The sequence below is a fragment of the Vicugna pacos genome, chromosome 2 (assembly GCF_048564905.1).
Source record: "Vicugna pacos chromosome 2, VicPac4, whole genome shotgun sequence".
Lineage (NCBI taxonomy): Eukaryota > Metazoa > Chordata > Mammalia > Artiodactyla > Camelidae > Vicugna > Vicugna pacos.
The window spans coordinates 71,051,662-71,076,957 of NC_132988.1; the positions used below are offsets into that span (position 1 = coordinate 71,051,662).

A 25,296-nucleotide genomic window follows, 5' to 3' on the forward strand; every position below is an offset into this window, starting at 1 on the left:
GTGATGATATTAGGAAGATATATGTAACTCAATGAAGTGATATTTTCCAACTAAGTGACACATGATGTCACTAAATCCGTTCAAATGCATGATAGAACAATATTGGGTTTTAATATGACAGAGTATGGAAAGCTCATTGAAATGGCTTCCAAATCCACATTGTAAGTAACCTTTAAGAAACTATTACTTGTCAAGTCTTGGTATAGATTCAGAGACAGATAACCACAATTAAAAGGCTATTACTGCACTCCTCCCTTTTCCAAGTACATGTATGTGACACTGGATGCAGAATTTGAGAATCCAGCCTTCTGTGTTAAGCTGGAGATTAAAAGATTATCAAAACTGTAAAACAGCGACTCTCTTCTCTTTTTGCATGGGGATATTTAGTTATGTTAATAAAGATGTGTTATTTATTTTAGCATGTAATAGGGTTATTATTTTTTTGCAAAGAATGAAATAAATATTTAAATAGTTTATCAGTTTTCATTGCTTACATGGTAAAATCAATGGATATAAGCCACATAAACAAAGCTCTTCTGGATCTTTGATAATTTTTAAAAATGTAAAATAGTCCTGAAGCCAAAAAGTTTGAGAAGCACTGATTTACATAACAACACTTTTCATTCCTGTGTCTTTATCATATGTTTAGATGGCATATGTTTAGAGAGGCCTATCTAAAAATAACAGCTTTTTATTTTTCTTTCTGGCACCAGTCATTAGCAGACATTGTGTTATGTATGTATTTATTTGCTTATCGGCTGTCTTCCCTGTGAAAATGTAGGCTCCATTAGGGAAGGGATTTTCATTATCTTGTTCATTGCTGTCTCCCCATCACCTACTATAGCACCTGGCACATAGTAGCTATTCAGCAAATACCTGTTGGAACAATGAGGATTTTTCTTATCTGGATATTTTCTTTGTCGTGCTAAAACTTTATAGAGATTTTTCTCTATAATTCTTTTAAATTTTGTCTTATCCCTTTGCTGTTATTTTTGAGTCTCTCAAAAAAGAGTTTTTATTCTCCCTAACAAAGCCAGTCAGTTTCACATGGTGTTCTCTTTTACTTCAAGCCCTCGTCACCCTCTGCCCACAACACGGGCTCATGTAGAGACGAGGTTGCATTTTCTTTTCCTGCCAAGAACAGCTGTCGCCATGGCCAGACACAGTCTCTTAACTGCACACTCCATCCTACGTGCGCTGGGCCCTCACGATGGAACTGCAAAATGGGAAAGAAGGCCTCTTCCTCACGGTATGCTTTCTTAGAATACTACAGACTTTTAAAGGAAAGACACCTTGCTATTTTTTATTCATGGTTTCTCCCTTTTCGCAATGAACGAGCCCTATGGGAGCCTGGATAAAGCCCAGTCTGAGTTATGAACACTGAGAGCTACTGAGACTTCTCTCTCCTCTAACAATAAATACGCTGGCTGACGCCCACCATATGCACCCGACTCTCTCTTTAGAGCAGGAGCTCAACCTTGGCTACCCGTGTGAATCCGCTGAGGAACTTCAAAAGTGCTGAAGTTCCAGCCACAGAAATTCTGATTTAGTTGCAGCCTGGTCATTGAGAGGACTCACAGCTCCCCAGATGGTTGTCATGTGCAGACCTGGGGGAGCTGTCTCTCAGAAGCTCTGTGGTCCTCCCCGCAGGGACTTGTGTCATACTCACATTTCTAGATCACTGGGTACACCCAGCCATAGTTTTCCCAAGAATTGAATGCAATATGAAACTAGCTGTTTTTGACATTTTCAGCAGTGAAACCAAGTCTCAAAATTCAGGATACACCTAAACTGGAATGTGATCGATTGAAATCGAACCAGCCCTTCTCCTAACAGCATAGTGGGAAATAAAATGTTTTGTCTACCGTTTGACAATGTGGCAAAACATTTTTAATTTAAAAACACAGTTATTCTAGAAAACAAGAAAGAGGGCTCTCTGTGGACTAGAATAAGGATATTCCCCTCAAAGAAGAAGGCAATAGGAACAAATACAATTCAGAACAGCCTGAAGCTGTGAGGTCAGTCCATCGGTAGGAGAGGGCTGAGACCCAGGTGAATGCTTGGGAAAAAGTGCTGGCATCTTTATGCCCACATAAGTTGTGCACAAGGCTCAGGACCACATCTGCACAGCCTGAATGAAACTGGGTTCTGGGAAAGGTGCCACTGCTGTCTACTGTCCTGGCTGAGCTGAGAACAGCAGTGCCTCCTGCCATACAGTGTGGGGCTCCTGCAGCACAGCCTGTGCACTGACAGGGGTCAGCGGATCTGCACCTCAGCAGGAGCACATCTGGAAAAGGATCTGTGAAGAGTGCTGCCCTGAGTGCTAGGCCTGCTCTGGAGCCAGACTATCAGTGGAGCCCGTGTTAAGGCCCCACAAACTTGTGTAAAAGTCCAGGATGCCCTAGGAGGAGATATCTTATGGAAAATGACTACATAGGCAATAAAGGAGAAACAACAAACTCAGTAAATAAAAAAGCTGACTAAGAAAAATAAGCCCAGTAGCACAACCGGAAAGGACTTTCAAAAAAGTTACTCTGATGCTATTACCAAGATAAAGAAGGGATTACATCCATGAGAGAAGAATGACAGTTTAAAAACAAGAATGGAGGTTATACAAGAAAAAATAATTATGAAAAATAATTAATAAGTAATTAATTAGAAACATTGGAAATGAAGAATATAGTTATTGAAATTAAAAAAAAATAAAACTTTGTAAGTAGACTGAATAGTGCTGAACATAGCATAAAAGTAAATCCACTGGAATAATAAAATGAATGCATCCCAGAATTCAACAAAAAGAGATAAACAGCTATAATGTATGACTTGGGATATGGATGATAAATCAAGAAACTCTTCCAGGAGGAGATATTAAAGATAAATGTAAACAAAACACTTTAAAGGAAGATCACTGACAATTTTATGAAGCTAAAGAAAGATATGAGTCCTGAGTTTGAAAAAATTTACCAACTGCTGAGGTGTATTAAAATAAAGTAATTATACTTAGGTACATAAAATTAAAACTTAAGAACATTGAGAATCCTAAAAGTTACAAGAGAAAAAGAGAGTATCTATAAACAAATAAGGATCTGAATGAAGACTGTCAATGGTTTTGGTGCCAGAAGACAACAGAGTATTTGAAGGAGAGAAATTAATGTAGAAATTTGTACCTAGCTAAACTATCACTCAGAAGTGACAAAGAAACAAAGAAATTTCCAGATACATAAGGACTCAGGAAATTTATCTCCTTTAAAATGAGTCCCCCAAACAGAAGTAGAAGACAATATAGCAATACATATATATAACAGTACATATGAATTGATTAAGCAATCCAGTGAAAAGTCAGGGATTGTCAGACTGGTATAAAGGCAAGATCTAACTATATGTTGTCTACAGGAGACACACTTTAGATTTGAAAATACAAATAGGTTCAAAAGTAAAAAGGTGCAAAAAACAACCATAAGAAAACAAGAGTGGCTATACCAATGTACAAAACAGACTTTAAAACAAACTAACAAAAAAGTCACTAGAGATTAAAGAGGGACATTTTATAATAAAAAGTGTATTCACAGATGTCAATAATACACAATTATAAAATGTAATAGAAATTCCAGTTTATAATTGCATCAACAAGAGTAAAATACCTAGGAATAAATTTAACCAAGGAAGTAAAAGAACTGTACACTGAAAACTGTAAGACATTGATGAAGGAAATTAAAGAAGACACAAATAAATGGAAAAATATTCCCTGCTCATGGATTGGAAGAATTAATATTGTTAGACTGTCCATACTACACAAAGCAATCTACAGATTTAATGTAATCCTTATCAAAATTCCAGTGGCATTTTTCACAGAAATAGAACAAATAATTCTAAAATTTTATGGGCCCACAAAAGACCTCAAATAACCAAAGCAGTTTTGAGAAAGAAGAATAAAGCAAGAGGCACCATGCTCCCTGATTTTCAACTGTATAACAAAGCTATAGTAATCAAAACAGAATGGTATTAGAATGAAAACAGACACATAGATCAATGGAACAGGATGGAGGTCCCACAAATAAACACAAAAATTTGCAACAAAGGAGCCAAGAATATACAATAGTGTTCAGAAAATTAGACAGCAACATTAGACCATATTTTATACCATCCAAAAAGTTAACTCAAAATGGATGAAGACTTGAATGTAAGACCTGAAACCATAAAAATTCTAAAGAAAACATAGGGGATAAGCTCCTTGACTCAGTCTTGGCAATGACTTTTTGGATTTGACACCAAAAGCTGAGGCATCAAGAGCAAAAAAAATCAACAAGTAGGAGGACTACATCCAACTAAAAAGCCTCTGCACAGCAAAGGAGGAAACCATCAACAAAATGAAAAGGCTACAAACTGAATGGGAGAAAATATTTGCAAATTATATATCTAATAAGTTAATATCCAAAATATAGAGAAAACGCATACAACTCAATAGCAAAGAAAAAAATACAATTAAAAAAGTGAGCAGAGGATTTGAATAGAATTTTTTCAAAGAAGACATATAGATAACCAATAGGCACATGAAAAGATGCTCAACGTCACTAATCATTAGGGAAATGCAAATCAAAACCACAATGAGATATCCACCTCACACCTGCCAGAATAGTTGTTGTCAAAAAGACAGGAAGTAACGAGTGTTGGCAAGGATGTGCAGAAAAGGGAACTCTTGTGCGCTGTTGGTGGAAATATAAATTGGTGCAGCCACTTTGGAAAACAGTATGGAAGTTCCTCAAAATTAAAAATACATATGATCCAGCAATTCCACTTCTGGGTATTATCATAGAAAACAAAACCACTAAGCCTGAAAAGATATGTTCATTTGCAGTATTATTTACAATAACCAAGACATAGAAACAGTGTAAATGTCCATCAGTGGATGAATGAATAAAGAAAATGTGACATATATACAAACACCGGTGGAGTATTATTTAGCCATTAAAAAGAAACCTTGCCATTTGCAACAACATGGCTGGACCTTGAGAGCATTATGCTAGATGAAATAAGATAGACAGAGAAAGACAAATACCATAGAATTGTAAAAAAAAAATCCAACCAAGCAAACAAAATTACAAGCTCATAGATACAGAGAGTAGATCGGTGGTTGCCAGAGGTGGAGGATGGGTGGGTGGGTAAAATGGGTGAAGGGAGTCAAGAGGTACAAACTTCCAGTTATAAAATACATAAGTCATGGGGATGTAATATACAGCAAAGTGACCATAGTCAATAATACTGTACTGCATATTTGCAAGTTGCTAAGAGAGTAAATCTTAAAACTTCTCATCACAGGGAAAAAAATACCTAACTAGGTTGGTGATGGATGTTAACTAGACTTACTGTGGTGATCATTTTATAATACATACAAATACTGAATCATTGTTATACACCTGAAATGTTGTATGTGATTTTACCTCAATAAAAATGTAATAGAAAACATATTTCATTCACAATAGTAGCAAAATTGGGAATAAAATTCCTAGGAATAAAACTAACCAAAAGTAATAAGAAAGTAGAAAGAAATTATAAAATATAATCAAAGGGGAAGGCTGAAAAAAAATTGAAGATATACCCCATGTGTTTGCACAGAGGAATTTATTCATATAAGGATGTTAATTATCCCCAAATTAATCTTTAAATCCAATACCATCTCCAAGTATTATAATTTTGCAAGGAAATGGAAAGGTTCATTTCACAAAAGGGTTATCTTATAAATAATGTGATCATATGTCATAATTTGTTTGCAATAATTCAGGATTATGCAACCTGATGTTATTTTTAGTAGTGCTCCCTATTATTCTCAAAATTGTCCTATTTTGGACCAAAAAATATGCAGACATCTTATTTATAAAAGTAATAAGCAGTAGAAGAAAAAGAATAAGGGAGAAGACTTTTTTTTTTTTAATTTCTGCTTCTCAGCTTTCTCACTTACTAGCTGTATGACCTTGTTGCTTAGGTCACAGATTACTTAAACTTTCTGTTCCTCAGTTTCTTCATTTCTAAAATAGGCCTGATAATAATATCTACATCACAGCATTGTTATAAGGTTTAATAGAGATAATACACACAAAGCATTTAGAATACTGACACAGTGTAGGTGCTCAGCAAATATTAGTTATTAATTATGAATAGTAATACTTTATTAAAACTCAGGTTATTTTATAAAGTATTAGTAATTAAAATTATGGCATAGGCACAAGAAAAGACAAATACATCATTGGAAGGAAATTTTAAAACTCATACATATATATGAAATCAGGTGGTGTCATTAAACAGTAGAAGAAAACACAACAACTCAATTAAGAGTGTTAAAACGTTTGATTTCCCATTTAGGAAAAAAACCCAATTAGATTCCCACCTCACACCATATGTAGAAATTAATTCTAGATGGAATAAAGTAAAAAGACCAAAAATAAAACTCCACTGGAGAATTGAAAAAGAGAATGTTTTCATAAATTTAGAGCAGGTAAAACTGTCTTAGGAAAGATGCACACAAACACACAGATACACACATAAGTGAAAATCAACAAGCAACTTGCCGTAATTCAACACATCAATTTTAAAAAATCTATAGAACATGTCTGTTAAAAAATTAAAATACAAGCATTATATTGTGACAAAATGTTTGCATTATAAATGACAAAGAATCGATATCCAGTATATTATAGCTAAATTTTTTATAAAAATCATGATGAAAAATACACAAATCTAATGTTAAAAAGGATAATTTATAGAAGAGGATGTTAAATGCCAATAAACGTGAAAAATTGCTCAATGTCACTAATAATCAGGCAAATGCAACACCCCCCACAAAGAGAGAATTTTTATACATATCAGATTGGCAAAGAATAAAAAGTCTGATAATAACAAATGTTGGCAAGGATACAGGAAAGCATATATTTGTACACAGTGCTGAGGAAAGTGTACTTCATTATAGTCACTCCAGGAGGTTACTTGAAAATGCTATTAAGTCTGAAAATGTGCATATCATGTTACCCAGAGATCCCATTTTTTTCTAGATGCCTAAAGAGAAATCTGGCCTAGATAGAGAGAAATACTTATTGCAGTTTGTTTTTAATAGTGGACAACTGAAAACAGCTAAAGTTTTGCCAACAGAGGACTAGATAAGTAAAATGGTGTGCATATACACAATGGATAGCAGTTTAAAGGAATAATTTAGGTTTATAGGTATTGACTGGTATAAACTTTCTCTGTAAAACTGTATTCATTTCATTTATAATAACATGATCATGAGATTTGCTGCTTCTGACCAAGATATAGTAACAGGGGCTAGATTCATCCTCTTGTTTTAAACAACTGAAAAAAAATCAGATAAGATATATTGAAAAAACGATTTACATTCAGGAGACATCCAGCAACTTAGGAAAGTGATCCCTGAGACATACACAGGAAACAAATAAGGTGAGCCCTTTGATAGCCCAGGCTGACGGGCTTGAGAAGGTTTCATACTGTGCCCTGGGATGGAGGTGACCTAGGCGAAGCATGGTGGACTCTCTAAGCTGAGGAGAATGAGCTGAGAGTTTGGGAAGACCATAGTGGAAAGAGTTCACAGGACACAGTACCAAAGAGGAGAGGTTGCACAGAGAGAAAACTCAACTTAAAGGGTGCAGAGGGTCACCCTTGAGTACTCTGGGTGCATGCATGTAAGGAGACTACCCAGGCAGATAAAGAACCACCTGAAGGGATTAGAGATAACAGTGCCTAGTACTCACACAGGGCCAGAAATAGTGCCTGTTTTACTACACAGACTGGAAAAACTGAAGATTCACAGGCAATGTGTAGAATACACAGAGATCTAGCTAGTTAACGTACCTCTAGCCAGACTGATTAGGAAAAAAAAAATAGAAAACACAAATTACTAATATTAGGAATGAGAGAGTTAGTATAATTACAGATTCTACAGATATTAAGAGAGTAATAAAGGACTATGATTAAAAATTATAACAATAAATTTAACAACTTAGATTAAGTGAATCAATTTTTTGAAAGACACAAAGTACCAAAGCTCACTCAAGAAGAAATCTAGAACCTAGAATAGCCCTATATCTATCAAAAGAATTACATTTATAGTTAAAGTTCTTCCCACAAAGAAAACTCTATGTCTAAATGGCTTCACTGTGGTAAATTTTACCTAATATTTAAGGAAGAAATATTACCAGTTCTATACCAACCCTTCCAAAAAACTGAAAAAGAAAGAGTACTTCAAATTGGTCAGCATTACTCTGATACTAAAAGCAGACAAAGACATCAGAAGAAGAGAGAGCTATAGACCAAAATCTTGCATGAATATAGATGCAAATATTCTGAACAAAATGCATCCAGATTTAATCCGACATATTAAAAGGATAATGCACCATGACCAAATGGAGTTTACTGTAGGATTGCAATTCACCATTTTTACAAACTAAAACCAAATCAACAAAAACTTTAAAAAGTATCTAAATAGTCTCAGAAATCACTTTGACAAAATTCATCTTTGATTTCTCAAAAATCTCTCAGCAGACTGAGAAGGGGACTTCCTCAACCTGATAAACAGCATCTATGAAAACCTCACAGCTAACATCGTATTTTGTTAAAAGAATGAATGCTTCCCTACTAAGATCAGGCACCAGATCCCTCTCGCCACTTCTATCTCCCATTGTACTGGTGTGTCTATCTAGTGCAGTCAGGTAAGGAAAGTAGTGAAACACATCGAGATTTGGAAGGAAGAAGTAAAACTATTTTTTATTTCAGACAACATGACTGAAAATCCAGTGGAATATACAAAATAACTACCAGAATTTGTAAATTAGTTTAGCAAGTTTGCAAAATATGTGGTCAATGTAATAATATGGTCATGGATACCTAGGTACTCACCCCTCGTAACACATTTCACGGTGTAGTATATACTTACATAAATACACATAAATAAGACAAATTTTTACAGAAAATTTATGTCATGCTACATTAAGCCATGCTATTCCTTTAAAAAAAAGTGTTGATTGCCACTGGATTGTTTCAAACCCACACAGCTTGAAAATACCAGATTATAACATAACATAGGCATGGACAGTGACTTTCTCTTCTTCCAAATGTTTTGTCCAGGATAATATGTGAATAACTGGCATATCCTCAGTATCTATTGGATATTTTCTATGTGGCAGGCAATGTGCTAAGCACTTTACATACATCATTTCTCTAATCATACTTATGAAGTGGTGAGTATTATTATTCTTAATATATAGATAAGAAAGCTAAGGCTGCGGTAATGCTCCAAGGTTACCCAGGCACTAAATTATAAAGCCTGAGTTTGAATCTGAATCTTAGATATTGGCCAGGAACAGAGGAAGCTAGACAAACACTTAAAATTTGCCATGACTAGTTCTCTTGTTATGGAGTACTTTAAATTGTCCTTCCAAAGTACTTAAACACATTGAAGTTAGTCATTTATGCTTGAGATTCTGGTATTTGTAGTTCTGATTTAATTCTAAAAACTCTTCTGTTTGGTAACCAGTTATCCAGACCATTGTATCCTTAAATATCTGTTAAACATACTCCTCAAATTTTACTGAATTTTTCATTAGTATCTTTGAGGAAGTAGAAACTCAAACCTCATCCATTTGGACTCTTCGTCCATCTTTCCTGAGGTTGCATGTAAGTACCACGAATGGTAGGACATTCAGTTCTATTATGTTTCTAAGCTGGCATCCAACAAGATGTCCTTTATCTCATCTGGCCCCTGGCCAACTATCTACACACGCATTGGCCTGTTTGCTTCCAGTGGTTTTATCACTCTGCTACCGGAAACTCTGAGAAAGTGTCTAAGATGTCTTCCTAGGCCTCTTGCATCCATTTAATTATTTGAGGTCATGACACCTTCTCAACTTCTACACAGGCTAAGAGAAAAGGGCCCTTTGTTTTTGGATATCCCAAACCAATACCGAGGCTTTTGCCAGCTCTCCCAGACACATCTCTAGGCAATTTGACTAGCAGCCTCTCCTTGGGAACCTCTTAAGTCTAAGCTCTCATCATTTCTTCCAACTCTCCTGACTCTTTATACTTAGCCCTTCCATTTTCTAGTTTGAGTCTCTCTATCCTTCTGTAGACCAGCAAAATTTGCCACCCCAAAGTGTGTTTCTTTGGCAGAGGATTAATTTAGGTCGATGATGATGATGATGATGATTATTATTATTATTGTATTGTACTATAGTCAGTTTATAGTGTTGTGTCAATTTCTGGTGTACAGCGTAATGTTTCAGTCATACACATATATACACATACTCGTTTTCATATTCTTTTTCATGTTAGGTTACTGCAAGATATTGAATATAGTTTCCTGTGTTTTACGGAAGAAACTTGTTTATCTTAGGTTGATTATTTTTAAGAAACAGAAGATTCAGGAAGTTTTTCTTACAACCTCCCCTTAACTGCCTAAGAGAATTTAGATAAAGGGCCTGTTCCCAGAATAGAGCTATCACCAGAGCTATATGCAAGAAATAAGGCTTAGGTGTTGTGGGGGAAACCCAGCAGGACCTAGAATTCAGATTCCACTCTGTGTCCCACTGTCTTTGCATGGCCGAGCAAACATTTGTTTACCAAACGTGTGTTTTTCCATTTCAATGTAAACTGCCTTCCTTTGCTCTGAAGTCTCAAACCATCACTCCTAACATCATCTTTTGTCTTCAGCTGAAGATGGTATTTAAGGTGAGCGGTTTTGTCATTTTGGTGAGTTACTCAGTTTTCCTGGGTTTCTCGCATGTATACAAGTTATTAAACTTTTGTTTGATTTTCTCCTGCTAATTTGTCTCATGTAAATTTAATTCTTAGACCAGTCAGAAGAACTCAGAAGGGTAGAGGAAAATTTCTTCTTCCCCACAGCTTCTAAAGTGCTAAGTCTTTTGAAATCCAGGAGCTGGGGAGCAAATTCTTTCTTCTCTATTTCTCTTTCTTATCTGTGTCACTTCTGTGAGGCAGTACACACAGATTGTCTTAGCTGATGTTTGAACACTTAAAGGAGGTGTGTAGTACAAGCCCTGACAGTTGGCTTTTCTTTTTGTAATGCAAGTGCCTGACTTAAGCTTTGACTGTGGAGACATCCACTTCAAAGAAGCATCCACTTCAAAGATGGCTATCTCAAATAAACACATTGCCAGCCCCTAGATAAAGACCCAGGCCATCCCTCCCCTCCAGACTCCTGTTTTAGAGATCTTGGTTGATTTCATAAGTGATGATTTGGGCTGCTTGTCTTCTCTCTTCACGTGCTTTTAATTTCCACTCTTATGTTTTAAATTTTTAAATTTTTTTTAAATGTTTTAAAAGAGAAGCATGCATCTCACCCCCAAAGGTCCACTGGACGTTGCAGAGGAAAGATTCAAGGTAGAAGCTGATAGAACTACTCAAGAGTGAGCCTATGAACTTCTGAAAACAAAAGGATTCCATACTCCTAGATGATCAAGTATGGCACAGAACAGGGCCCTGCTGGCCCTCAGCCCTGTAAGGAACTTAGTTCTGTTCTTGCACCCGAAGGATTAGAAGGTTTGGGAGCACCCAGGGATTGTCCTTGGTATGAACAACATTCTCATGTCAGGCATCACAGTCAAACAGGTATCAGATAAGAACCAAAGAAGCTACGGGAAAAGAGAAAAAAGAGGATATGTTCTGTGGTCACTGCCTCTGACTCACTGGTTTATGAACACTTCTTGAGGATTCCTAGGAGTAACAAGGGGACAATTTGGGGAAGATACTGAAGTATCCAGACTTCTAATGTAGGTTCTATTTAGCTTGGATGCATTTAGCCATCATATAACTGTCCCCAAAGCAAATAATGCAAAAGTTTTTCTAATCTAGAAAGAAACATATACATTCATACAAATTCCATCACAATTACTCTTGTTACTCATGTAGCAGGACAACTTCCAGCTGAAGGAGTGATCCACCTGAATAAGCATTTCCATGGTGTTACTTTTTTATCTGAACAAGAGTTCTGGGTTGTTCCCAGCCTCACCTCTGACTCATCATTGTGAAACTAAGAAATCATTTAGCCTCTCAGCACCTCAAAATCTCCCTTCTGTGAATGAGGATAATAGGTAAACCTTCTCTTGCTTCACTGAGTTGTTGTGAAGTTTAATTAGATAATGTTTGCACAGCCCTTTGAACTCTACTAATTAAACTGATGTGTAAATATGGTGCTTCCTTTTATCAGGATGCCTTGACTGAGCCATTTCATAAAGACTTAAAGATGACTATGATAGAAGGATTCATAGGGAAAGGATTACTGTTAAAAAAATCATGTGAACTGAATTCTGAGGTTGTCGAATAAGCATATGAAAATACTTAGTTGGGGTTCTAACTGATGAGAATAAGGAGACAGTCTCCACTTGCTCGAGGGGTAATGGTTATACCTCACATAAGAGTAAACTTAGCTCCTAGGGTACTGAACCATGTCCTGTGTGTACTTCATGTATTGGTGGTGTTTTTAAAATGTTATATTTATTTGGTATATTCTATTAAGACAGCATTGGTGATTTATTTCATATTTGTCATACAAGGAATCAAAAAATAACAGATTTGCAATCACCTAGTAAGAAAGTCGTAACCTTTGAAGTAGCGTGATTCTGTGTGGGTCATCCATTGGTTAGTCTAATTCTCCAAGAGATTTCACCCACAACAGAGAAATCTTAGATGAATCAAAAATCTTATTAAATTTTCTGATCAGAATAGTTCACCCTAAAATAATTATCCCAATTATTTTGGAAAATCTATAATAATAAAGACCTTTTTCTTCTGCCAGGAGTAAATTCATTGATGGATTAATTGGCTTGGGGAGAAAACACAAGCCTACCTCCATAAACCTGTCCTGGGCTTTAGTATATAATTATATTTGTCAGCTAGAAATTTTTTAACTTAATTTACTTTTAAAGGTTATACTCCATTTATTGTTATTATAAAATATTGGCTATATTCCACATATTGTACCATATATGACATAGTTTATTGTATACATAATAGCTTATACCTCTTTAATCCCCTATTCTTCTATTGCCCCTTCCCACTTCCTCTCCCCAGTGGTAACCATTAGTTTTGTTCTCTATATCTGTGAGTCTGCTTCTTTATTGTTATATTCACTAGTTTGTTGTATTTTTTAGATTCCATACATAAGCGATACTATACAGGATTTGTCTTTCTCTCTTGACGTATTACACTTAGCATAATACCCTCCAAGTCCATCCATGTTGCTGCAAATGGCAAAATTTCATTCTTTTTGTATGGCTAAGAACTATTCCATTATATAAATAAATAAGTAAATATATATATATATAAATATATATATAAAAAAATGGAATATACCATATCTTCTTTATTCATCTGTTGATGGACACTTAGGTTGCTTCCATATCTGGGCAATTGTAAATAATTCTGCCATGAACATTGAGGTGCATCTTTTCGAATTAGCATTAATGTTTCAAGTTAGTGTTTTGTTTGTTTGTTTTGTTTCTTTTCAGATATATACCCAGGAGTTAAATTGCTGGGTCATATAGTAGTTATATTTTTAGTTTTTGGGGAAACCTCCATACTGTTTTCTGCAGTGGCTGCATCAATATACATTCCCAACCATGTTCAGGGGTTCCCTTTTCTCCACATCCTCGCCAGCATTTGTTATTTGTGTTCTTTTTGATAACAGCCATTCTGACAAGTGTGATGTGATATCTCATTGTGGTTTTGATTTCCATTTCCCTGATGATTATTGATGTTGAGCATCTTCTCATTTGCCTGTTGGCCATCTGCATTTCCTCTTTGGAAAAAAATAATCTATTCAGCTCTTCTGCCTATGTCTTAATTGAGTTGTTTGTTGCTTGTTTTTTTTTTGATGTTTAGTTGTATAAGCTGTTTATATATTTTGGATATTAACCCCTTATTGGTCATAGCATTTGCAAATATTTTCTCCCATTCAATAGGTTTTTGTTTCGTTGATGGTTTCCTTTATTGTACAGAAGCTTTTAAATTTAATTAGGTATCATTTGTTTATTTTTGCTTTTATTTCCTTGGCTTTAGGAGACAGATCCAAAAAAAATTTTGCTATAATTTATGTCAAAGAGTGTTCTGTCTATGTTTTCCTCTAGGAGTTATATGGTCCTTGGTCTTACATTTAAGTCTTTAATTCATTTTGAGTTTATTTTTGTATATAGTGTTAGAGAATGTGCTAATCTCACTCTCTTATATGTAGCTGTCCCGTTTTCACAGAAACACTTACTGAAGAGACTGTCTTTTGTCCATGGTATATTCTTGCCTCCTTTGTCATATTAAGTGAGCAAAGGTGCATGAGTTTATTTCTGGGCTCTCCATTCTGTTCATTGGTCTATGTGGCTGTTTTTTGTGCCATGCTGTTTTGATTACTGTAACTTTGTGATAGTCTGAAGTCAGGGAGGGTGATTCCTCCAGCTCTGTTATTCTTTCTCAATATTGTTTTGGCTGTTTGGGACAAAGCTGGGAATTTTTAATGATGATATTCTAAGTAACAATTAAATTTCGTATGTTACTGAGTATCCTAGGGTATAGAGTTGGTATGTTTTATCAGGAATTTAGACAGCTGATATGAGAGTTTTGAAATTGATAACTATTAAGGTGAGAGTTTGCAACAGCAAATGTTTCTGTAAAATCTAACAGCATTTTATTGTACTTAATGTTTCTTATTACCTATGTACCTGAGGAATATATCTGCTGATGGACCAGCATAACATAAACATACTCTGAACTGTTAGAACCTTGAAATTCAGTTTCTGAATCGTATTTTCTGAAATATGTGTTCTGCCCCAAATCCTCCTCTGAATGATAAGAGCAGAATTACATGGAAATTTCAGATTCTTTAGGTCCTGGTTGAGGATTTGTAAAAAGTATGAGGGTATAACAGCACAGGTATGTATATTGTTGACATTTCCAAAATAAGGCAAACAAGTATTGATTATTGATCTAAAGGGACACTAAAGAAAACAAAATACACATCTAAAAGTAAAGTATATAGTCTCAGGAGGTCCTATAGATAGAATGCGAGTTTGCTACTATAGGGAACCAGGGAATGAATATTCTATTTATGCGTCTAAAGTTCTGAATGAATCTATATCCTCATCCCATTGGTATTGTTAACTAGAAGGATGAAAGTGTTAACAATCAGTCCTTTTTTTTTTTTTTAGTCTTTCCTTAGCTTGTGCTTTAAGAGAGTATTATGTACATTTAGACAGAAGTTCAGTCCCATTAATGCTGCCAATATCATAGATGTGTAACCCACAAAAAACTCAGGCACTTCTTTGAGATTTTCAATTGGGGCTTGATTTAGAAAGTAAGTAAGCATAAGTCAGTATTCAAATTAGCTGTGACCTCATTATGACTAGGGAGTCCTCAGGGATTTTTAACAAAGAGCCCATCAAGAAATAATTAAATCTGCTGGTAATACCATTTTCAGTGTACATCTCTCCCTATCAAGTTAGCAAGTGTGGGGTCACTGAGGAGGCAAGACTATACCTCTGCTCCAGGCCAGGGCATGAGGAATGTCTGAGGATTCTTAGAGACCCACCTCTTGAGTAGTCTGTTTACTCCAAGGGAGATATTGAATAAAAAAGTTTAAGGCTAATAAAGTTGTGCCCAGATCAAGCAAAAGGTTGTCCTTTAGCATTGTTAGAAATTTCGTCTTGTGAATTTAAGGATAAAATGAGAGATTGGGTATTTGATTCCTTCTGCTTCTTGTCTTGCTCAAAGAACAAAGTGCTTTGTTCACTTCCTTTTTTTTTTCTCTTTTGTGCCAATGTTCTTTCTATTTCTCTCTTTGTGTCTTCCTCTTTAATGACTGTGAGTGTCTAATTGTTTTATCCATAAGGCCATAGCTTTACTCTGAGTCTTACTCTGTTTTGTTCTTACGTTCTTTCAAAAATGCTCAGCAAAGTGCTGGAAGTCTGGCAATGGGGCTATTATCCATTCTCGTTTTTCTTGTGTATTAAATTTCAGGCTAAGGTTATTCACAGAAGTTAGAGAGCTCACTACATCTTTATCAGGAGTTACTTCTGAACACAAAATGTATTATGGAGCCCATCTCTGAACTCCCTGGAGGATGGTTTCTTTCTTTGCTTATGGGACTGAATCAGGGTTCAATGTATGTTTATAGGAATGATTTGGGGGCTACTTTCCAATATACACAGTTTTTCTAAAACCCTCTGATTTCTTACGCAGTTTGGGGTGTTTGAATGCTGTCTTTCCATCCAGTTCTTTTGCATCTGAACATATGTACTATTTGATGTTTTTTGGGATGCTGGATTATACACTCCTGAAACTATTCCTAATTCCTCTGCAATTATTTTTTCTTTCTAGGCTTTAAAACAACTTTAATATTTGGCTTTTGGCTCAATATGAGACTAGATCGTAAAACCAGTGCAGTTTTTCCTATATCAGGTAGGGGGATTTAATTTTATGAAGCAATTGCACTTTGGGGATTTCTAGTCAGCCAGAAGGTAAAAGGAACAAGTCAGAGGAAATGGAGAAACATAGGTTGGGGGAAGGTAAATAACAGGATAAAGGCTGTTAGATTTGTACTGAGATTTAGAGGGACCTAAAAGAGAGACCATTATTAGTTTTTCACCTTTTGTTTGCTTGGCCAAGACATCTTTTAAGGGAACAATTTTGGAATCTAAATGCCTTTGGATACTTCCTCAAAAACTAAAATATGCAGACCACTGGATGCTTGGAATTGTATTCATTATGTTCTAAGGCACCTTTCAAAAGAACACTTTTGTTCACATTACAAGTTCCTCAGAATAGCTATTATAATTCTAAATTATTCTTGGTGAAACGATGCCATTTAGAAAGGTAAGTATAAGAATTTGGGATATGGTACAAATCCATGTAAGAAGCAAGAGTCTACATCGGAGGTGGAATGATCAGGTTTAGACTGAGGTAGGTCCAGGAGAGTCCAGGACTGAAACACCTCAGCTCTCTTCTACAGGATTTGAATCCACCAGTAGGCTAGCATGAACTTGTACTTGTGGCTGTGACACGAGTTCCAAGAGTGACAGGAAGCACACAAAACCTCTGTAAGGACCAGTCTCATCCTTGCCATAAAACAGAGCAGAGAAAGGTGGAAATGGGGGAGGACAAAGATAAAATAACCATCACAGTGCCAATGTGTTCTTCAGAGTTGTTTATAAAATTTGAAAATGGCACTGAAAAAATATTTTTCATGGAAGACCTCAATAGACCTCCTTACAGATGCATTCGTAGTTTCAGACAGAATATGTTATTTAAGCAGTATCACAACTACCACAACTACCAACAAGAGCTTTTATCCAACCCATGTTTTTCCATCATATTAATAAGGGTTCAGTGAAAGTTTTTGTCAAATTTAATGCTGCAATTAAGAAATCATCATAGTTTTCTGAGCATAAATGATCATCACTGCATTACTTAAAGCAGCAAAATATTGCAATGAGTGCAGGAATGAATGGCTTATTGTGATAATTCATATAATTCTTTCATGTGGTTTTTAAATTTCAAATTTTTGATGAAATGGGAAAATGCTCACATTTTAATTTTAAAGCAAAGTGGTAAGATACATAGTGAGGCACAATACAAGCAAAATTAACAGGCATCGTACTTTATATCTAATACAGAAATATTTCAAAATCCTAGAAATAAAAACAATAAAATGCATTTACCGTCTTTGGATGGCAAGATTATAGTGACTTTTATTGTAATTTTAAACTTGTAGATGTTTTTCAGATTTTCTACAATGGACATACATAACATCATCATCAGAAAAAAACAAACATGCATTTAAGGTTTTTCCATTTTGTAATTTTCCTGGAATTAAAATCAAGCTCACATTTCCCTGTATTTTGAACATTGTAGACTTGACCATTGCCAGTTTGATATTCTCTGAGAAATTGTAATGAACAATTACATTTGGAAGGGAGAGTTGGATCTTTCTCAAAAGCACAGGAGCCGGATTTTAACAACTATTTCATCGACATTTTCATCATAAAAATATTTCCTGTGGCCACAATCAATTATGTTTTTTTTTCTATTGGATGCCAAGAAGAAACAGGATTTTATAACTATCTTTAGAGCAATACTCAAAATCTATGTGAGAACTGATAGAAAGGAAGAAGTTCTATGGGATAGTATTGGAAGCAAGAGAAAAAATATATCTTAATCATTGATGCTTCATTGGTATCATTATATGAGCGAGGAACCTATCAGATAGCAGCATCTGTTTTGGCACTGACTGCCACTTTATAGCCTTTCAGTTCTTACTAGCATATATCACAGGGTGACATTTAAGCCATCTGGAATGCTTAGTGGATATTCAGATGCTAAAGGAAAGCCTCTGACAACACAACAATAAGTAACCCTTTTCTAGCAAGGGATGTAGAATGTGAAAGTGTGTAAATCACCTACCAGACACAATGTCCACCAGAGGCATTCTGGTAGAGAAAAGATGGTCACAAATCCTTTAATTCTCCTCCCATTGAGAAGTGGCATCTCTATTCCCCCTTTTAAATCTAAGTGGATTCTGTTACTGCTTGACCAATAGAATATGACAGAAGTGACACTGTGCAACGAGCACTTTCTATTTCTTATCGCTCAGAACACCCACTCTTGGAGGCCAGCTGCTGGGCTGTGAGAAGCCCGAGCCACGTGGAGAGGCCACACCTGTGTGCTCCTGTTGACAACCCCAGTTGAGCTCAGCCACCATGAGCATCAGTTGCAGCCAAGTGAGTGCGCCATCTTAGACAAGCAGCCGAGCCACATCTTTAGATGACTCCAGCCTCAGCCACTATCTGACTCTAATTATATGAAAGACCCCAAGGACGATTCATCCAGCTGAGCTCAGCTAATTCACAGAATCATTGAAACATAATAGTAAATTATTGTTTTAAGACATTAAATTTGGGAACAGTTTGTTAATTTTTAACAAAAACAAATGGAACACTAGCCATCGTTAGCTGGTACTGTTGAAATAACATTTGAAATGAGTTGTGAAAATAGATGGTGATGTAAGATCTCTGTAGAGTACCTTTCAAACTGGAATGGAAAAATAGTGAGTAGAACTTACTGTATCTTACACCTTTCCAAGTCATATACAGATAAAATGAATCAATGAAACCAAGAAAAAATAAAAAGAAAGCTCAAGATAGCCTTTCATGTTTGGAGTTGATGAGATATCACTTTGTGAACAGCACTTTACAGTTTACCACAACCCTGAGGAATATGATTTATTACCATCCTTTTCATCCTTCCTTCCTCTCTGCCTCCTTCCCTCTCTTCCTTCACTCTCCCTCCATTTTCCAAGTTGTTTTCACTCCACTCCACTCACCTTCAGCAGAATCCTGTTTTATTTCCATAATCTCATGCTGTTTATAGTACTTGAAATACAAAAAGATGCTGCTCAAGAAGATATTCGTTTGGAGAAGTCTGGTAAGCAGTCTCTAAGGTGAAAGGGTAAATCCTGGCAGGATTTCATCCAGAGATGCCACCATGTGCTACTTTTGTTCTTCTGCTTGATCAGAAATGACCAAGTGCAGTTGGCTTCTTCCTTAGGAACAAAATATTTTGTATATTTTTTAAAGCCATGACAACCAAAACATTACATGTATCAACCTTTGTCATACTCGAGGACGAAGTTCAAATATTTCCCAATGTTTTACTACTCTGTTTTGCTTTCAGGTATTCCGAAGTTGATTACATCTGATATGGTTAAAGAAGGCGCTGCTGTCATTGATGTGGGTATCAACTACGTCCATGATCCGGTGACAGGAAAGACAAAATTAGTTGGAGATGTGGACTTTGAAGGTAATAAATTATATCTCTTTTGATAAGTGAAAGAAAAAACAGATTCTACTTCGCATGTTTTGATAGAAGAAAGAGAAACTTCCTATTTGATGGGGGCACTATTAAGTTATTAATCATTCCACCTCTTCCCTCTGAGGGAAAAGAGTTTAATCATACTTATTTGCTTCCTTCTTTCCTTCCTTCCTCTTGACTTCCTTCCTTTACTCCTGCCTTCCTGCTTTCTTACCTTCTTTCTGTCCTTCCTTTCTTCCTTCGATCCCTTCTTGGGAGAAAAACATAATTGCACCATTAATACTTGAAGAGTAAATTCTTTGTAATGCAGTTTTTTATAGTGAAAGAATTCGGCCAGCCTTTTATAGTTGGCATTATTTTGACAAGTTGGAATATATCTGTGTCCTTCACCATCCGTGCTCTCTACTCAGTCATTCCTCTCAGAGCCAGAAGTCATCGTAGGGTGTGTTTGCTAACCCAACTATATTTTAGATCCAGACAGTTACCTGGATAATTCAACATTCTTCACCTGTGTTTTAAAGAGGATGAGAAAGAGAAGGTAGGCTACCATTTCAACGGCCAATAAAGGAGATAAAGCAGCCAATGTGTAGTAATAAAAAAATTATTCTAACCAATTCTAACTAATGCCTTATCTCTACAGATGAGGAAACTGAGGACCAAGACAGACATATTTTTTGATGCTGACCCCTAATCCAATTTTACTTCCAATATCTTTGTCAGATACTTACTTGCATTCAGGTTTTCAAATTATCTAGGAATCTTAAATGTCTAATAAAATATGCGTCTAATAAAGTGGAGATATTTTCATATTAGAAATATTGTGTATATTAGGTTCACCATTACAGCCAAAAAAGCAAGGCCATGCAAGAACTCTATTAGTCATTAGTGTGTCTTTATAGACAAACTGAAGGGGAAAATAGTGCAATTTTCAAAATAATTCAAATTTGACATTTCCTCTTGGAATCTGGTCATCAGCTGATGGTTTACCCAAATCCTAGCATGGTGTGAAATACAGTTGAACATGCAGGAGCTCAGAAGTGTCTTTCTGAATAGGGTACTGGCCCCAAGTATGTGAGCTTCTAGGGTGCATCAAGGACCAGATCTAGGTGGGCAATCTGAGCCTGGCGCTAAAAAGAAAAGGAAAGCCTGAGGACAAAATTCTCTAGGGACAGAATGGTTAAGAGAACAAATACAGATGGACCTTATCAAAGAGCACACTCCTGCCCTTACAGGCTGTCATTTACAGGGCCTTGCTAGGGATCAAGCTTCCAGCCTAGCAGGGAGTGCCCTCCAAGTGAGAGTGTGTGTGTGTGTGTGTGTGTGTGTGTGTGTCTGTATCTGTATCTGTGTGTCATGCTTACATGCTCACCTCTCTAGGATATGACCTCGTTTCTTTATTTCATTTTCATGTTCAGTCACTAATGTGAGATATCAATAATTTACTTGAATTTCTCAACTTGAAAGAGTAAGGATGCCTTTCATTTTAAAACCTGACCTTATTATTTTTTGCACTGTCATTCTTCTTCTTGCTTGCATGATAGTTACCATGTGTTTATTGCAAAATCACCACACACTTACGATGCACCCAGATGACACAGACAGAACATTATAAGCAGCTCAAGGCGGGAAAAGCAGGGCTGTCTGAACTGCACAACCTTGATTGTGCTTGTGGGGCAAGCTTACCCTGCAGTTGGCAATGTTTTATAAGACCCTTCTCTCATATGATATTTCACTGGTCTCAGATCACTTCCGTACATTCTTACACTTAGCTAAGAATTTTTTTTCTCATAAGGGTATTATGAAAATATTAAAAAATGAGCATTTGGGAGTGGGTACATATGCTAAGTCACAGCTATGCAATCCCTTGGTAGTATCTGTTAAATTAAATTGCAGTTATGTGTATCTAAGTACATAGTGAAACAAAAAAAGGAAATGATCAAGAGAAACAAGATGCAAGATGAATAGGAAAGAGCGCTGGACTGGGAGACTGGAGAGATGCTTTCAGATTTACTATTGGAACACTATAACTTTGCAACCTCTCTGGCCATCTGTGTTGTTATCAGTTAAATGATAGCAATGATAGCATGGCTCCTTCCAGCTCTAATACTTAGTGCATCCTGAACATTCAGCTGAGTGCTACCAAGTGATTGTGTAAAAACACTGCAACCTTCGGAAAGTCAGGTTTTTCTGATCCTATCATAAAATACGCCCATGTGATTGATAATATTACTCTTGTTGCCCTGCTGGTTCCTGGAACCAGAGCCCTGAGGAAGACCTGGACTTGGTAAAGAAGGTCTTGCCGGCGAGGCCATGACTCAGCCACCCAGAGGAGCACACGAGTGATAGGTTTTGACATGTTGCTCTTCAGGTTGTTCATCAGGACTTAACCTGAGTGCGGGCTGATCCCTCAGCTGAAGGGAGGAACTGCAGCGTGGGTTATGCCACAAAACTTATTGGTCGCATTTGGCTGCAAGTTGCCACAGGGGAAGTGTGGCTGCTGAGTATCGGTGGAAGTTTCACTCTAACTATAGCCAAGATAGACACACCAGATAAAGGTAAAACCCAGGGCTGAAGTACACTGTCCTTGCAGAAATCTTTGGCTCACTAATAAAGGAGACAGGATGACCTATTTCAAGCAGGTTACTTTGATGGGAATAATTCTTAAAAATTAGTTCCATCTGTGACCCTGCTTGGGCACTCCTGGAAACATGTAAAGAATGGCAAATTATTTCACAGTTGCAACCAGGAGTTATTTTCTCTCTTATATAGATGCCCATTTGTAATCTAAGAGAATATAGATGCCCATTTGTAATCTTCATTCTTAGAGGTTTTGGCTTCAATTTTGAATCAGGCTTCTCTCTAAAAAGAGAGATATTTCACATCAAATACAGCATGATGGTTGCATCACCACTTCCTATTGTTCTTGACAAAAAAAAAAAAAGAGACATAAACACATCCTAAATATTTCCCTTTGACTTTAACGTCAGGGTTTTGTTTTGGTTTAGATATAATTTCCTGTCGACCACATCTCCTTCACCTACAAGGGTTTCCTGCTCTTATTTCCTGCTCTCACAGTTAGTGTTTATGAAGTGTTACGGGGCGCTAGTATTGTTTTCAGCCTTTCATATAAGATAACCCTGTAAGTAGATATTGTTTAACTTTGAGTTCTGATGATAACCCTAAAAGGTAGGTAATGTTATTATCCTCTATTTTACAGAGGCACACAGAGCCTGGGCTCTTGCCTGAAATGACACAGTATGGGGCGCCGTGGGTTCACAGGCACCTGTAATCTCTACCCTCTATTACCTCTACTATCCTATACTGCACTTGGTTAATACTTCCCTTTTAGAACATGAGGTTATTTCTTTATTCCGTCTTCCCCCACTCCCAGGATCTGTATAAGAGCAGTTTTTAAAGTGCCTGAACAACAGTGTTGGTACACAACAGTCCTCCCTTTACATGGTTCTGATATACCCAAATCAGTTACCACGGTGTAGCTAGATAGCACCAGTCTCCCAGTAAAGGGGTTCAGATGTCAGTTAGCGTGCTGTATTAACTGTCATCACATAAAGTGCAAGCTTCTCTGCTCACTCTTCAGTGCATAAATCATTATGTCAGTAGCAAATGTGCATCATGGTCTGTGACCGATCATATATCACTTCTTTCAAAGCCTCTGGGTGATTGGTCATGGCACATTCGTTATTCTGTTCAGACAACATTGACTCCTTGTCTCTTGGTGATAAACCACATGACATTTTACAAAATTAGATCACGGAAAGGGGGAATTGCCAGCAAAGAAATGAAAAGTGCTAATGCTGAAAGTAAAATTTGGAATATTGACAGTGCCACCATTTGGCATTTGAGAGACTCCAGCTACACTGCTAGACAAGCTTAGTGAAGGTGAACTAGCTGACATAAATGAGGAGAGTGGTTGTGACTGAAAGGATGATGATGCCCCAGAGGAAGGGACGCTGGCAGAAAACTCTACATTAAAGGGGCTCTCAGAGATCTGTCATGACATTGAAAGGACAGACAGAATGTTGGAAGCAGAACTAAATTTGGAAGGAATCTTACAATTCATCAATCACAAAAAAGATGCTAGCCCCATACCATAAGGTGTATGATCAGAGGAAGACAGGCACCAGTCAGACTACTCTGCATAAGATTTTTACAAATAAAGAAAGCACTTTAATTCTCAAGGTGTCTTATGTTTTAAATTATGGCATAATAAATAAATACTACTTTTACTATTATTTTCAATTCTTATATATTTATAAACGACAGTAAGGGAGTTTTTAATGTTTTGACCAAAAATTTTTAAAGGTCATTGAACAAACGTAATTCCCCCCATTGATTATTAAGATTGCTTTGCACAATTTCAACTCACACAGTCATTTTTGCGGTCTTACGTTACTATAAAAAGTGAGCACTGCCTGTATTTATCTCTATATCCAATAACATTCATGAAATCAGCGGTCACGTAGTTCAAATCCGTATCCAACGTCATTATCACTTCTACTGCATGCTTATTGGGTTGTGTTTGATTACGATTTCTCAGTATTACTGCCCATGTGGGTTGTGCAGTGTTGGAGGTATTCTTTGCTTAATATCTTTTCTAGGAAACCGCACTGGTGCTTTTCCTTAAAGTAGATCAGGTTTTCTCTGCAACACAATTCCTTTTTGGGTGCTCTGAGGAGTTCATAATGCCTTAAGGTTATTGCTAAATTGTAGTGCTATTTTGTCTTATATTGATCCTCTGCTATAGAACTCAAGACAGATCATCATTGCTTCCTGCATCTGACAGATGGCTTACTATGCCTGTTCAGCTACTTGAACGTTGCACCCCTGTCCAACTGGACGTTAAAAGAAGAAACGGTTTTTTAAAACATCAGTGATAAAATCATTTTGTATGTCTAAAAATCATTTTTCATTATGAATAATCATAAAATAATCTTCTGAAAGATTTGGATTTCCTATGTAGATGTTTTTCAAAAAAAAAACCCAAACAGTGAGACATACCTACCTTCCCATGGAATTTCTTCTAATTGTTTTCTATTGGTAACTTGGAAAGGGAATTCATACATTTCTAACAAAGAAGGCTGTATTCTCATGAAATAGAAACAAGAGATGATGTGATGGAAGTTATAAATTACTTCTTCTGAATAACAAACTAGAAAGCTGTCTGCGGGCCAGGACTCAGAAGCCCATACTCACAACGCCTTCAGAACAGCCCTTCACTGAGTGGCTTTGGTCAGCTGAACAATCTGAGCACTGACTTCCTGTGCTGTTACTTCAGCTAAGCTTGTTCACACTGGTGAACATTCAGGCCTCATTTACACCTTGTAGGTAATATACAGATGTGTCTGTAATTTGGGGGAGCTTTAATAACTTTACTTCCGTTTTGTGATGAATTCTGCAGGGACTGAG

The 25,296-nt window shown here is 36.5% G+C and overlaps 1 protein-coding gene and 1 long non-coding RNA gene across 4 annotated transcripts in view; one reads left to right on the top strand and one right to left on the bottom strand.

The window, feature by feature from the left end:
- The window catches only part of MTHFD2L (methylenetetrahydrofolate dehydrogenase (NADP+ dependent) 2 like), a 114,750-nt gene that overhangs the window by 73,390 nt on the left and 16,064 nt on the right, over nt 1-25,296 (top strand). For both annotated transcript variants that reach the window (XM_031689253.2, XM_072941688.1), the window contains exon 7: nt 19,732-19,857. In XM_031689253.2, the coding sequence (XP_031545113.1) occupies nt 19,732-19,857 (126 nt within the window). The remainder of the gene's footprint in view (nt 1-19,731; nt 19,858-25,296) is intronic.
- The window catches only part of LOC140686802 (uncharacterized), a 143,702-nt gene that overhangs the window by 47,400 nt on the left and 71,006 nt on the right, over nt 1-25,296 (bottom strand). The gene's annotated exons all lie outside the window — the stretch shown is intronic.